This window comes from Octodon degus, unplaced genomic scaffold, assembly GCF_000260255.1.
Source record: "Octodon degus isolate 3935 unplaced genomic scaffold, OctDeg1.0 scaffold00005, whole genome shotgun sequence".
Taxonomy (NCBI): domain Eukaryota; kingdom Metazoa; phylum Chordata; class Mammalia; order Rodentia; family Octodontidae; genus Octodon; species Octodon degus.
The window spans coordinates 1,778,276-1,794,050 of NW_004524581.1; the positions used below are offsets into that span (position 1 = coordinate 1,778,276).

Below are 15,775 nucleotides of genomic sequence, written 5' to 3' on the forward strand. Positions count from 1 at the left end.
ATGTGGTGCTGGGGGATTGAACCGCGGTCTCTTGCTTTGCTAAGCTTGTTCTAAGTAGGTGCTTTAGACCACTGAGCCATCTCACCAGCCCCAAGCAGTTATTCTTTTACTGTCTAGTTTTTTTCAGGTTGGGTTTCCTCCCTATGTTTCTGTATTTGATTATTTACTTCAGATGCTATGAGTTCAGAGAATTCTTTTTTAATTTCAGAAAGTAATTCCACTCTGAGTTCCTCTATAAATTTCTGCTGTTGCTTATTTACATTCGATGCTATTAATTCATACATTTCAGCTGTAGTAGAGTCCTCTGCACTTGTTCTGTGTGGGCATTGGGTTTCTTCCATATGTTTCTGCATTTGATTCTTTACTGCAGATGCTATTAATTTAGGGATTTCTTTTTTGATTTCCAATCTGAGTTCCTCTATATCTTTCTGCAGTTGTTTCTTTCAGAAGCTCTTGATTCATTGATTTCAGCTGTGTGATTCCCAATTTGTTCTATGTTAGTGTCCTCTGCACATGTTATGGGTGGGCTTGTGGTCTGAGATTGCATTTTGCTCCTTCTCATTGTCATTTTGTATAGCACTGTCTTCTGAGCTTTGTTGTAGAGTTTTGGTGCAGTTATAACCTCAGCACCACTGAAATTCAGGTGCAGATCTACAAAGTTTGAATTTATTCAGCTGTGCCCGGCTTGGGTCTGGCTGCTGTGCTGAGCTCCTTCCTGCTGCTGCCCTTGGGTGTGAACCTGTTGTGCCCCTCTGGCAAGATGTTCTGCTCCTGGACTAGCTGGGTGGTTCTGTCCCCTACTCTCTCTGCAGGGACTACAGCTGCAGGGTTTCACCTGGGCCTGTATGGCATGCCTAATGTGAGTTTGAAAGGGACAAGGTGGAGTAGTGGGGAGAGGAAGCTCTTCCACACACTCACCGGGCCTGGGCTAGGGCTGGATCTGGGGGTCCCAAGAACATGGCAGAAGTTCTTACTCACTGGGTGGGAGTTGGGGGGATTGCGGAGTGGTTGGGGGAGGGCCCAAGTGGGTGGAAGAGGGTCTCACCCATGCTACACCTGGGCTTGGACCAGACAGATCCCAGGGGTACAGGGTAGCTGGAAGCTCTCCCACACACTTACAGGGTCTGGGCCAGGGCTGGATCTCAGTGTCCCGAGAACACAGCAGAAGTTCTCACATGGCGGGTATATGGGGGGGGTGTCTCTGTAACAATTATTCTTGTCAAGTCCAATTTTCCAACTTGTCCTCTTTATATAATAGTAAATATATTGCCATTAATATATGTAATCATTAACACTATATCACTAACTTTTTCCAAGAAGGAAGTTTAAAACATAGCCTCCAAAATAGCAGCGAACATTTTGCATGGTGAAGACCCCGATGTGCTCCCCATGCATTGTCAACAGCAAATGGCCTCTTATAATTATGTAGCATTAGTGGGAGAACATGCGGGAAGTTGGAATTTAGCTTAAGGCTAACAGATGCCTTAATAACGCGGGGAAGGGGTTGCTGCTTCAGTGCAGCCCCTGCAGGTCTCTTCCAAGTCTCTAATTCTGTCACTCTCAGTATCTGAGTGATCACAGATGACTCAAGCATCAAGAAGGGAGGGGTGGCATGAGCTTCCAGAGCTGCCCAGCAAGCGCGGCAGACATGAGGCACCCAGTGGGACGAGCTGCGCCCCTTGACGGTGGAGGGGAGGGAGGAGAGTGGGGTAACAGTGCTTTCCTCATGCTTCCCCCTCATGTTAGGCCCTCAGAAGCTTCTAGTCTTTCTAAAGAACAGGTCAACAAACATTTAACATTGAGACTGTTCCTGGGTTGGCGAAATAGCTCAGCGGTCTAAAGCCCCTGCTCAGGCAAGCTTAGGCAGGCCCAGGGGACCTTGGTTTGATCCCAGCACTGCATGCTGTGCCAACCGCGCCCTCAGGGTGGGCTGAGCCGGCAATAATTAAATAAATCATTAAATAAATAAATAAAAATAAAAAAATAATGTTCCTAAAAAATCAGAGCCTGATTTCAGAAAATGAGTCATAGTCATAGAGATTTTTTTTTTCCAATCGATGTTGGGGAAAGTTGTTCAGACTGTGCAAAAACACTCTCTCCTAAAAGAGATCATGATGGCTTAAGGAAATTTCCCAAAGGAATGAAAGAACAGAGGAGACTTTTATCTTGAAAAGAAGTATGTAAAACACACAAAACTCAATTCAAAAGTATTTGATGAGGTCTTTGTAACATTCCAGGGAACAAGTGTTTGGTAAAGAAATAATTACATGCATATGGCTAATCGAGACTGTCACTCTTCAGTAGAGATTTATTGTGCGCAATATGTGCAGTGCTGTGATTTCTGGTTGTCCTTCTAAATAATTGCAAGAAACAGGTAAAAATCTTTTTAAAACTTTATTTAAAACAGCACATCAAAAATAATATTTAATCAATATAAAATTATTCATAACATAGTTTACGTTTTTCATACTCTGTTCAGAATCTTTTTTCTTCGGAAGCTTTTTCTGTGTGACTTATGCAGGTCGTACAGCTCAGGGCATGATAGCTCTACTTGGCTATTAACAATCATCTTGAACAGTGAAGACTTACAACCAGCAAAGGCTGGGAAAGTGTGAGCAATCTTGCAAAACGTTGGCTTGGCAGAGTCCAGAAAGTAAAATAGTATTTAAAATAGACAGTGATGGGTCATTTTCACACAGAAAATTCAATTAAACTAAGCAGTACCTGGATAGCTGATAGAACACTATTTCTCGGTGGGCCTAGGAAGGTGTTTCCAAAGAGGTTAGCACTTGAATGAATGAAATGAGTAGAGAAGAAGGTGGGCATCAGACCACTCATGGCAGGACCTGGCCAAAGAAAAGGACAGGAGAAAGGAAATTTTGCTACCTTCTGGCCTCCATGACTGCATAGCCCAGTTCCCACAATAAGTATCCCCTTATGTATCAGCATATGATCACATGCAGTAGCACCATTTCAACCAGTGACATACACGATTGGGATCACATCAAACTGCATTGCCTAGTGATGCTGTAGCCATTCATAAGTGCCTTCAGTGATGGTCACAACGATGAAATGACTTACCAGTGCACCTCTGAATCCATCTCACCATTTTAGTTTGTTTACTGTGGTGACATGTACATAGCATTAAATTTATCATTCTAACCTTTTCTAAGTGTGCAATCCAGTGACTTTAAGCACAGTCACATCCACTCAAGCACCATCCCGATCTGTTTGCAGACATTTTCCTCATCTCAGACTGAAATTCTGTGCCTGATTAAATGACTCCTGCTTTCTGTACCTGCTTCCATCCCTGGTAACCTCTGTTTTATTTTTTAAATAGATTGGATGATTCGAGGTATCTTCTGCCAGAAAAATTAGGCAATATCTGTCTATTTGTGAATAGCTAACTTATTTAGCATGTTTTAAAGGTTAATTTGTTATAGATTATACCAAAATTCTATAAATATGGAATATATATATGGAAAATATATATGGAAAAAAATATATATATATTCACCTTGGCTAACATTTTTCCCCTTCCAGGGATTGAACTCACAATCTTATACTTGCCAGGCAAGCATTTATTCTACTGAACTATCTCCCTGGCCCCCATTTTTTTCCTTTGGACATGTGAACTATTTTAACTTTTCAGCTAGTGTAACTAGCTATGAATGTTTGTGTACAAAGTTTTTAATGTCTCTTTTAATTTGGATATGGGCTATTTTACCTTTCTACTACTAGCATACAAGTGTTCCAACTTTAACACCTCTTCACCAACACTTGTTATCTTGTCTTATTAAAAAAAAAAAACAGCTCATCCCAATGGGCACAAAGTGGTATCTCATTGTTGTTTTGATTTTCAAATATCTAGTGTTATGAGAATTTTTCATATCTTTATTTGCTAATTGCATATCTTCTTGATTTATATATGTATATATAAAATAGTAGTATTTGAATCAATAAAATGAATATAGAAAATTATATATATATATGTATATATATATATATATATATAAATTATGCCCAAAAGATAATTCACTAAGCTCATGTTTGATGATTTTCCTTAACTTTACACTGTCTCCCTCAATAAATCTTAAACTATGCTACTTAACGTACTCATATATGGACTCTCAGCAACCTGGTATACGTATTTGTAGGATGCAGACATCTTTGCACCTGTGCCAAGTGATCTCATGATGTTATTTGAATTTTTAATATAGCAAGAATCACAAATAGAATCTTATAGTTATAATATAGAAGTAGAAGTATTACAAGCTCATTTGACTGAGCAGAAGCCATTAGGTTGGTTTTTGAGGTATGTGAGTATTGCTCTTAAAATTATTTGCAAGTAAACCTGAATTTATGAATAATATAAATGCATAATTTTGTTCTATTTCTATTCACAAGTCTTGGCTCCAAAGATGAATATTAGGGTCAAATTTCCTCTCCCTGGTGTTTTGTCTAAGATCCTTAATACTTTTAAAGTTTGTCCACTCCTCTAGCTTCCTTATCATTATCAAAGTCTCCCCTCCAGGAAAATAACAAGCACTGTCAGCTATCTGTAGCTTCCTCTGTCTGTTTCTACCTCAGCCTCTACCTCTCTTCCAAGCTTCATTGTCACCAACGGAACCTTTATGAAGCGAGTCCCGCGTTGGCATACTCCAGCGCTTTTCCCTCACTGACCCACAGATCTGGAGTCTGCTCCCCAGCCAGCAGCGCACACACCACAGCCGTCCTCCGAGCTTCACCTCTGGCCACTGCCTACTTCACCTGTATCTCATCCCACACTGGACCATAGCTCCTTTCTCCACTAATTATGTTCTCTTCTTTACACATCCCCATGAGACCCCTTGCTGGAAAGCAGTTGTTGTGCTGCTGTGGTGGTGACATTAGAAACACCCAGTGACTCCCTTGGAATATTTAACTCTGGAACAAAATGTGGGGAGCTGCTACTGAGCTCAGTGTCAGTGCTTTAGTTGCTGAGTTGTGGCGACTTGAGGGGATTGTTGAGCAGGGTCTGGGGAACTGTTAGACAATCAGGACTGTTTGCTAAATGCTATAAAACTATTCTGATGATTTAACAACAAGCATAACAGTGTGGATACAGAATAGTGCAGCATTCTTTCAGCCCTGGAACTGAACCAAGGATATCACACATGCTAAGCCAGAGCTCTACCCCTGAGCTGTAATCTCAAACCCAGAGCAGGGGCTGTTTGTTTATGTTTGAGACAAGGTCTTGCTATGTATTTCAGGCTGGACTTGAACTCACTATGCCTCCCAAGTTGGCCTCAAAACTCCTGGTGATCCTCTGTGGCAGTTGCCTGAGTGCTGGGATTACAGGTGTGTCCTATCACACCCAGCTGGGAACTGGATGCTGTATACCTCTTGATCAGTCATAGCCTCACCACGGGCATCTTTATGAAAAAAAAAATTCAAAGTGTACAATATATAACAAATGTGACCACTCATATTAAAATATGGTGATAAAAAATTTAATCATCAACAGTGATATAACATTCTATTAAAATAAGATCCAAAGGAAGGTCTAGTGACTGATGATTTCAAAATAGTAATGAGTATTAATTATATTTCAGGAAACTGTAGAAATGTAGGATGATGTGGAAAATAGTTATGGTTTCTATGGATGACAAACCACTTGCTTATATTTACTTTTTTTTTTTTTTTTGTGGAACCGGGGATTGAACTCAGGCCCTTGGGCTTGCCAGGGAAGTGCTTATTCCACTGAGCCATCTCCCCGGCCCCTCAAGTTGCTTATATTTAGATTTGAAAGAAATGCTGAGCTTCTCTTCCAAGGTAGCCACGGCAGTGTTCTCTCTGCCCACATTCAAGCCACTCATCTTGACTTCCGGGCACAAACTTCTTGGAGCTTTGTGGGTGATGTGTACTTGGTTCAGGGTGCTATAACAAATGCCACTGAACAAGATGGCTTAATAAAACAGATATATTTCATCCAGTTCAGGAGGAAGATGTCCAAGATTGGGGGACCAGCAGCATCAGCTTTGAGGTGCTACCACTTTTCCCAACTAGGCTGTCACATGGCCTTTCTTTGGGGCATGAGTGAAGAACAAGAGATGGACCTTAAGGATCTATCTTTCAGCAAGGCCACAAATTCCATCGTGTGGTCATCACCTTGATGACCTAATTACCTCCCCTCCTTAAACCATGGGTTTGGTGGCTAAGGCTTCAGTTTATGGATTTGGGGGTGACATAAACATTCACATGTTGGTGTGTGCCTGTAATCCCAGTGCTTGGGTGGCTGAGGGAGAAGAATTGTTTCAAACTGGAGCCCAACCTCAACTACATAATGAATTCAGAGCGAGCAGGAACTACATAGTGAAATCCTTTCTCAAAAAAATCTCAAAGCCAAAACAACAACAGAAACATAAAGAACAATCCCTAACCCATTCAGTTCCTGACACCAGCTGGAAAGCCCTGGCTCCGCTGACTGCTTGGTGAAAGGTCCTCTCCAGCCAGCCCTGCACAGTCGCTCCTCACAGGATGCAAGTGATAGATAACCTTAAGAGCCCCAGAAATATCCCGTGGTAGCACTTTGCCCTCAGTTTTCTTTTCTACATTAGATCAGGAATCAGTTGGTGTTGTCTGTGAAGGACCAGATCAGACACTTTAGGGTTTGCACTCCATGTGGCCTCCCTTTCAGACGTAAATGAAGGCACATGGCTGTGTCCACTTTCACAGGCCCTGAAGGAGTCCAACAGTCCACAGGTCAGATTTGGCTCGGAGACTAGTCTGTGGTCCTCCACATTAGAAGACAAGTGTCTTGGGGGCAGGGAATCTTAAGTTTGTTTTGTGCCTCTGGTACTCAGCACTGTGTCAGCCATATTGGCATGAGATAGATGTAGGCTGAGTAAATATTTGAGTCTATCCATGCTTTACGCTAACTTGCACCTGCTTTCTCAGTATTCTTCTCGAATTTGAATTGGAGAGCAGATGAATTTCCCAGAAGGAGACTTTAAGCTGAGTCCAGATTTGTGGTCTCTTAGGGAAGCACAATCGGCAGTCTCTGCCTCTGTCATCCTGGTGTCCCTGCTTCCTACGCTAGCAGTGTCTTCACTGTACTTGTGTACTTAGCGCCCGGCGAGGAATTGGAGTTTATGTTTGCTTTTACATGGAATATGGCCTTAGTTTGAGAAAATTATATGTGTCTGGCAAGGAATTTTAGATAAAACACAAGCAAAAAGCAAAATCACTTCTGAGCACTATTTCTGCTAAATAGCCTTCATGCTTACATGTTCAATAACAGTACTCATTATGAAGAATCATAAGGATTTTATTTTCAAAAGGCCTCCTCCCTAACATTCCAGTTAAGATCAAGGGTAAAAAGGTAAACTAGGAGGGTTTTTGTTTTCCTCTCTGGTTTCTTCAAGTTATGGAGACAACAGACAGAATCCAGAAAGCTATTTAAGAACCAAGTCGTTATTCAGACCTCTACTCTAATCACATTTTTTATAGTAAGGCTATGTGATTATTAGTCATGCTTACCTACCTGTAAAATGCTGACCTGACTAATGCATGTAGGAGCTGAGGATAATAAAGGTTTTGACATCTTGTTCAAGGTCATGAATAAATTTACAATCTCATCAACTCATGCTCATTATTATGCAGTGACTTTATCTGGAATGAAATTTTACTCAGAGAAGTATTTCAGTAGCTCAAGTAAACAGAAACCAAAGCATAAGGTGAAATTATCAAAACTTGCAAACTTGCCTTTAGAAGTCATTTTTAAATATACAGATAATGAAACCTGATAAATTTATTTTAGATATTTTAATGTCACACTGGGTAAGCCTTTTGCAAATGAACTTCATGTACATAAATTTCATTAATCAGAAAATATCTCTAGTACTTATAAGATGAAAAGTTGATTTCTAGTGGCAGGGAAAATTAGAAGAAATGAAACAGGACCTTCGAAGGATTATGCAAATTTATTTCTGGAGACATGATGTAGTCAGACGAGAGACAATATAAATATTGGTAACAAGGGGCTGGGGAGATAGCTCAGTAGAATAAGCGCTTACCTGGCAAGCGCAAGGGACTGAGTTCAATCCCTGGTTCTGCCAAAAAAATTTTAAAAAATTAAAAATTAGTAACATGCTAAGAACACACACACACACACACACACACACACACACACACACTCGGCAGACCTTTGGTTTTATTCCTATAGCTTACATTCATTGCCACTCTCCTTTCTTGGCTTCTGAACTACACAGCCTCTGTCTGTGACTTATCACCCCTTGTTCAAAACTCTGCATACAGCACATCATCAAAACAATTTTCCCCACAAGGAGTCTTCATCATATCACTGCTCTTCTCTATGGTTTATGTATCAATTGTTATTTCTGCAGCACTAGTGTTTGTCTGCAGTCCGACTCAAGTGTTTCCTAATTTAATTCCTGTCCTTTTTTAGGTTGGTCTTTCAGAACCTATAACGTAGATTCTGTAGACCACTGCTAAGAGTATGAGTGTGGTATGGTGATATGTCTCTCTGCAGAGCAAAGCCTTAAAAACGCAGGCATGTTTGGATCACCTAGAAGAAGTTCTCCTTACGATATATATATGGAAATACTTCATTGTCACTCTTTTTAAAAATAAATTAACTAGCTTTCTTTGTACATTGAAAGGAGTTGTACCTATACTGTAAAATGCCTAGGAACAGTTAAGACTGAAGACAAATACAAAAATATTTCTATATATATTATTTTTAATAAGCATTTAAAATCTATCATCTATGCAAGGTGTACCTTTTTTAAAAAACGTCAGTTCTTAGACTGGGCGTGATGGTGCATGGCTGTGATTCTAGAGCCACAGAGGCCGAGGCAGCAGATCTGTCATAGGTTGGAGAATGGTCTAGACTCCACAGTGAATGCAGGGGCAGCTTGATTTACATAGTGAGACCCTGTATCAAAAAGCAGTAAAAACCTTTGTTGTTGTTTCTTTTATTTTGTCCCTGCGATTTCTAATAGCTTTCTGTTGTTTATGAAATTAATCCAGCTTGTCCTCCAGCAGCCTTTGTCAGCTGAACTCACACACCATGTAGCATCCCTACAGAATCTCATGCATTTTGGTCACATTTGTCTACTTTGCCCCCCCCCCCCCCGCACTCATCCCTCGCTGTGGTTCTGTTTGTGTCTACCTCACCCAGCTACCCGTAGCCAACCGGTCTATAGACTCCATTTCTCCCGTTTCCAAGGAATAATTCTGTGATCGCCCCCGTTTCGCATATTTGCACAACCCAGCTTTATGCTTTGTGTCAGACAAACAGGTGTTCTGGAAAAGAGCCCGGAGATATCAGAAGCACTACGCTGTGGCTGCAGGGTCCCTTCTGTAGCTTTGTTTTTGATCAAGTATCATTTTTAAAGGATTTTTCGAATGGAGCCATGCATGCACCAGTTCTTGTTGCTGTAGTCTTTAGCTATTTGAGTGTTTTTCACCACCAAGATTCTGACCAAGAGAGAAGTAGTATTTTAGTTACTTAGTTTCAACCAGTTTAGGTGAGGGGAAATTAGGATTAAAAGTGAGACTTACCCTGGAGTTAATATTCCCCTTGTTTTCTGGTTTCCCTTTTGTTCTGTGTATTCCCTCTGGCTGCTTCCCTCCTTAGCTCGATCCACTCCCACTCTGGAGCTGTAAGGAAGAACAAATTGCACTTATTAATTGTTTTGTGTTTGGCTCGCAGAACTGTGGCCTGTGCCCATTCTGTGCTCTTGCCCAAACCCCATGACCCTTTCTCTACCCTCAAACCCTCTCAGAATGATATCTGCATTGGCTTTTCTTAATGTGCTAATTAAAGCATTTTCCATTAAATTTGGTGATATATATATATATATATATATATATATATATATATATATGATTACGCAGAGAGACAACAAATAAGATTGTCGTATGCCTATCACACAGATCCAATTGACAAGGTATCTACTGTGCTCAATTTTTAAAACCCAAGTTTATTTCCCTCCTGTAGTGCTTTCCTTCAGGTTGAACAGGAGGCTTTCTCCCTTTCTCCTGTGCTGAGCAAATGCTTTACGATGGAGCTACATCCACCAGGCATTTATCTTGGTACATTGTTCCATTACATACTATAATAGCTATCATTTTTGAAGTTCTCATGAACTTCATTGTTCTATGGCATTCAGTTTCAACACTTACTTGTGTATTATCTAAGATAGTGGTGTGTGAGTAGAAATTAAAATTAATAAAAAAAATTAATAAAACTTCTATGTGGGCACTTTGTCATTAAGTTTTAACTTGCTAAACAAGCTGTATGTAGAGATGATTGTTTAATTCGTATCTCTATTATATTAAATTCCTATATAGAATGAATTTTTGCCTCTCTACTTTTTATAAATGTGCTTGTATGACTTATTAGTAACTTTTGGATGTTTACTAGGCAGTATTGTTTCCTGTGAACCACTTCCCCCATCCCAATAGTATTCCCTTCATACATGGTTCTTGACTTAGTGAAGACTTTCAGTACCTACTTAGGTAGCTCCATTCCTTGACAAATACGAGTGGTAGCAGCCTTCCTAAGAGGTGGTCATCCTGGAATAAAACTATAACCTGGAAGCATACCCAACTTTTTAACAAACTAGGAAGGAATCATGATGTTAGCTTCAAATATGGGTAAAAGGTTAATCGTTTTCATACCACTCCCGAATATGTCATTTCTTTTGCAGGCTGCTGTTCACAGTTGAACTTCTTTAATTAATTTTTTCTCTCTGCTTTCTTCAGCTTTAGTTAACGTGAAGCTCTGGGCCATCGATCGACAATGTTTTCAAACAATAATGATGAGGACTGGACTCATCAAGCATACCGAATACATGGAATTTTTAAAAAGGTAAGAACAGTTTCCTTTGTCCCTTTGAGTGCATTGATTGTCCTTTGCTTAAACGCAGAAAAACAGAGAGCTTTTGCCTTTAACTCAGTTTTAACAGTGTTTCAGTCTTGTAGGCAAGACTGGGGCAAGTCTCGTCTCTTGCGCGGGTTTTCAGGATACGCGTCTGAGTCAGAACTTGGCAGTTTCCCCATGTGTACCAAACGCTCAGCGCTCTTTCCAGAAAGCATAGATCAGAGAAACAAGCCAGAATTTGCATGAATAGAAAAAGATACGGAGTTCACTTTGCCCGTTAGTCCATTAATAGATATTTAGCTTTCCCCCTCCAGGCAGACCACACTGTGGGGCTAGAAATTCCCTTGTGAGAGTTTCCATGCAAAGGCCAAGTGACTAACCTGGAAGGAGCTATGAAAAGCAGCCAATTACCCTTAATTCTGAATTTAATTTTCCAAATTGAATTGATTTTATCTTATAGTTCTGGAGTACCAAAACCTTTTCATTCTTTATAAATATTTTTTTACATTTATTTAGTGTGTGTGTGTGTGTGTGTGTGTGTGTGTGTGTGTGTGTCCAGCTCAGCCCACCTGGGGGCGGGGCTGGCTGGCATGTGGTTCTGGGGGATCGAACCGCGGTCCCTGTGCTTTGCCAAGCTTGTTCTAAGTAGGTGCTTTAGACCACTGAGCCATCTCTCCAGCCCCCCTTTCCTTTCTTTAAATCATATATTATCATAATTCAGTTTAGGATGAGGATCAGAATACAAAGTCAGCTCTTTATTTCTTAGGAATACATTGATAGTCATTGAAATGATTTTCTTTGTCTCTGTTTATTTGAAAAGAAATACAATATTTTATCATTTAAAATAGTATTGGTGAGCTGGGGAGATAGCTTGGTGGTCTAAGTGCCTGCCTGGCAAGTGCAAGGACCCAGGTTCGACTCACGGTACCACATGCCATGCTGGCCCTGGAACCCTGGTTCTCGGTGCATAGTGCTGGCCACTGAAACTGGATGTGGAAGTGCATGCCTGTAATCCCAACGGGGGAGAGGCTAAGGCAGGACGATCACTGTGGGTCCGAACTGGGTAGCGAGACCCTGTATTGAAAGAATGAAAATTTTAAAAAATAGTATTGACAATTTTTGTGACTTCGAAAAGTAGTTATTTTATACCAGTTTTCTTCTGAGAACAGAAACACTAAGGATTAATGTCCATATTATGTTGTGTAAAGGGAGCATATCACTAAGATTTCTTTTTTTTTCTTTTCAAAGTTTTATTGATAAACATATAGCAATGAGACAGTTTCAAATCAAATTGAAAGTACAGTTTCAACAAATAATACACTGCATATATTCTTCTTAGTGGTTAATTGCTGTACAAGATGCAGACTTGTGATCCTACTTACAAACACCATTAAAAAAAATCATTCTATTCATTAAGAGAATGCAACTATATATCTATCCCAACCACTCTGAATACACAGATACAAAATGGACATTCATAGTTATACCCCAATTTTTTTTTAAGTTCCGTTGTTGAATATTATAGGTGTGTAAACTCAGCAAAATATTCTAAAAGAGTACAGAAGCCCATAATAGCATTGGGTCTTCTGTTTAATTGGCAATGTCAGAAATTATTGACGTGAGTCCCCCACAGCTCAACATAACAACATGGCTTTACTTCCTATATTTCATCTTCATACTTTTCTACTGGATGGTTAAGACCAAGGTAAAGCAGAACCTATGCAACAAGAGTTGTAGCTTTTTGGTTTGAGAAGGTCAGTGAAATGCCCTCAGGATTTATCCTGAGATCCTGTACCTCAGATTGTAGAACCTTGGTCAGTGCAGCCATGTGGATGAGTCACGGCCATTGCTTGGCCAATGTGCTCTCTGTGAAAGCCTGAGAGAGTGTCTTCTCCTCATGTGACTCTCCTTAGGCACACTCCATGTCATCGATCAATTTCCTCTTTGGCCCCATAACCTTCTTGATCAGAAAATCTGGGACACTACTGAGGTACATGACATTACAGTACAAGTTCTCATATGTCCTGAGTCTTAATTGACCTTAGAAGGGTAGGGCCAAAATATTGGCTTTCCTTGTAGCCTTCCTTTTTCTCTAATTTTGGTCTGCAAACTTAGGTTGTTAACCATCCAGAAGACAAGCTTATTGTTATTATCAAACAAGATTTCTTTTTTGAGAGCTGGAATATTAAACCTCTTCTTGTTTTATATCCTCATGCTGTGTGAAATGGTTAAAATGGAGGCAGCATTGCCAGACCCATGTTTTGCTTTAGCTCACGTCTAGCAGATACTTACTGAGTCTTCGTAAGATGGAACTTTAATATTGTTTGTTTGGATACTTTTAATGGTTAATTAATTTCACTTCTGCTTCATCTTTCATGCATTTTTCATTTCCATACATTAAATCTTTTTGTTATATTTCTTCTGAAGTAGAATTCTGCAGGGGCTGGGGAGATGGCTCAGTAGAATAAGTGCTTGCCTGGCAAGCTCAAGGCCTGAGTTCAATCCCCGGTTCTGCCAAAAAAATAAATAAATAAAATAAGAAAAAAAAGAATTCTAATTTGATATCTAATAATAATATATTGCTCTGTCAGTGGCTGCTTTTCCCTCTCAATTTGTATAATTATTTGACTATATGATGCACATCTGTATATATATGTGTGTGTGCTGACAAAAATGTATGTACGTGTGTGTCTGTCTGTGTCTTGTGAGAAACCTGTTGGTTTAGAGGAGTATTCATTTTAAGCCTTAAAGTTCAGAAGATATTGATTTCTTCTGATGAAGCCAGATAAAGCTCCCAACTGGTACCAATAAAATTGTTCCTCATGGGTAAATTACCCATCTGACTTAGCGCAGCATTGCATGCAGTAATGTTGACTTTAGCTTCCATAAATTGGTTATGTCAAGGAAATGGACCAAACATTAAAGCTATATTGAATGACTTGAACAACAACTCTAATAGAACTGTTCCAGGAAATGCCTGTGTCTCATGCAGTACGTGTGTGTGCGCGCGAGCGTACATGTGTGCGTGTGTGTGAACTCACTCTGGCTATGCTCTTTTGGAAGGATACAATTGTCAAAACTGTTGTCGTATAATATATTCTGGCAATTCAAATGTTATTCAGAGTTGGCTGTCCCTAATAAGTGGACATTTTTGTCGGTCAATTTAGAAAAACAAAGCAAGTAGAGTTTAACTGGGTGGGTAGAAAAGAGGTGGGCAGTGACTTTAATATCACTTTCATCTGGCCACTCAATAAAACATCAGGTTTACGAGCACAGGAGTAGGCTGAGTCCACGGAGGTGACAAGTTGGCTATGACTGTGCGCTTTAATCTTTCTCAATTATGACTGTGACTAACTAGTTCTCTCTTTACAACCCTTCAGTGATTCATTGTTCCTATTGAATTAGAGCCTCAATGGTTGGACATTCAAGGGCTTCCTACAGCCAGGTCCAGCCCGCTCTTCCAGCTTGATTTCTTCTCTCCCCACACGAGCCCAGTGATTCCACCTACCCATGGATTTCCTGAGCTTTCCTCCTCTATCTCTATGTTCACTATTTTTGTCTTTTTGAGCCAACCCAAAGGTACTACTGCCCCAGACACTGACCTTCTTCTACTGATATTTCATCTCTACTACAGGTTGTATTGTACACTTTGTTTATAATTTGGTTGCTAAGCTTATTTCTATTTCTAAACTGTATGCTTTTTAGAACTGGGGTTACTTTTTGCAATGGTATTCTTCTTTGGCATAAAATTCACTGTGTATAGGGAGGCAGTTTATCCAACAGTAAGTATGGAACCAGTGCATAATTTTCAGGGATAATTGCAAAATGACAGGGTAGACTCCCCTGGACAACAATTTAAGAAGCTCACAGTGATAACACACCATTAACTAAACATGATCATTTTCTGAGTATGGCAGGAGTGCATGCTATTTAACAAGTCATGTATCCCTGAAGCTGAAAGAATGACAAATATTCATTCTTTCTTCATGTTCCTAGGTTTTTTGTTGTTTTTGTTTGGTTCTATTTATTTTATAAGGGTGTTAAGAGATGCCATAATAATACCTGATATAAACAACATAAGATATTGTAAAAAAAAAACCCAGAAGATCAAATTAAGTGTTTTTATTATAATTTCAGGGACATTTTATCTGTTTGTTGATTTTTCTAAAACAGACTTCTTGCTTTTATGTCATATATTAGTTTTACAAGGTCATGGCTTCTTGTGTTGAAAAAGTTACCAAGCATAACATTGTAAAATATAAACTTAATACTTCAGCATTCTTTATAGAAATCTGTTTGCTAAATAAAATTTTCATCTGAATTTTTCTCCTAGAGACATCACATATTTTATACTTTGTGAAGGTTCTAAAGAGATAAAGCAAATACGACATACTCAAAAGAAATGCTAGCCCACAATAATGCAAATCAACACAATTTTCTCAGAGATGATCTCTACTGTACATCCTAAATGCTTCTAAGTGAAGGAGTTTAAGAACAGCAACAGCAAAATAAAAATGATCTTATATCACAGGTCTGCCTGTCCTATCCTTCCTTCTCAGTTTTTGAAATAAACACCTATATGCAATGTTAGAAAAAGGAACATTTTGGGTAACTACACATCCTGCTTCTAGGCAAAAAGTTTCCTGATTTTTGAAGTTGAGTTTTATTTTGATTACCATGTGTTTGCCCATTTTGTAACTACCATTCATGTGGGCTGGCTGCTGCTACTAAATGCCACATCACGCTGGGATTCTGGCTCTTCAATCCTGTTTAGTCATTTCTCTTTTGTGCCTGTGTGTTACATTCCCTGATGCAAACACAGATGTTTCTAGGCAAAGGGGGGGGAGAGAGAGAGAGAGAGAGAGAGAGAGAGAGAGAGAGAGA

General features: G+C 39.7%; 1 protein-coding gene across 3 annotated transcripts in view; it reads left to right on the forward strand.

Moving 5' to 3' along the window:
- Prkg1 (protein kinase, cGMP-dependent, type I) overlaps positions 1-15,775 on the forward strand; it is a 1,308,883-nt gene that overhangs the window by 814,154 nt on the left and 478,954 nt on the right. For all 3 annotated transcript variants that reach the window (XM_004623947.2, XM_004623946.2, XM_023723235.1), the window contains exon 4: positions 10,774-10,879. In XM_004623947.2, the coding sequence (XP_004624004.1) occupies positions 10,774-10,879 (106 nt within the window). The remainder of the gene's footprint in view (positions 1-10,773; positions 10,880-15,775) is intronic.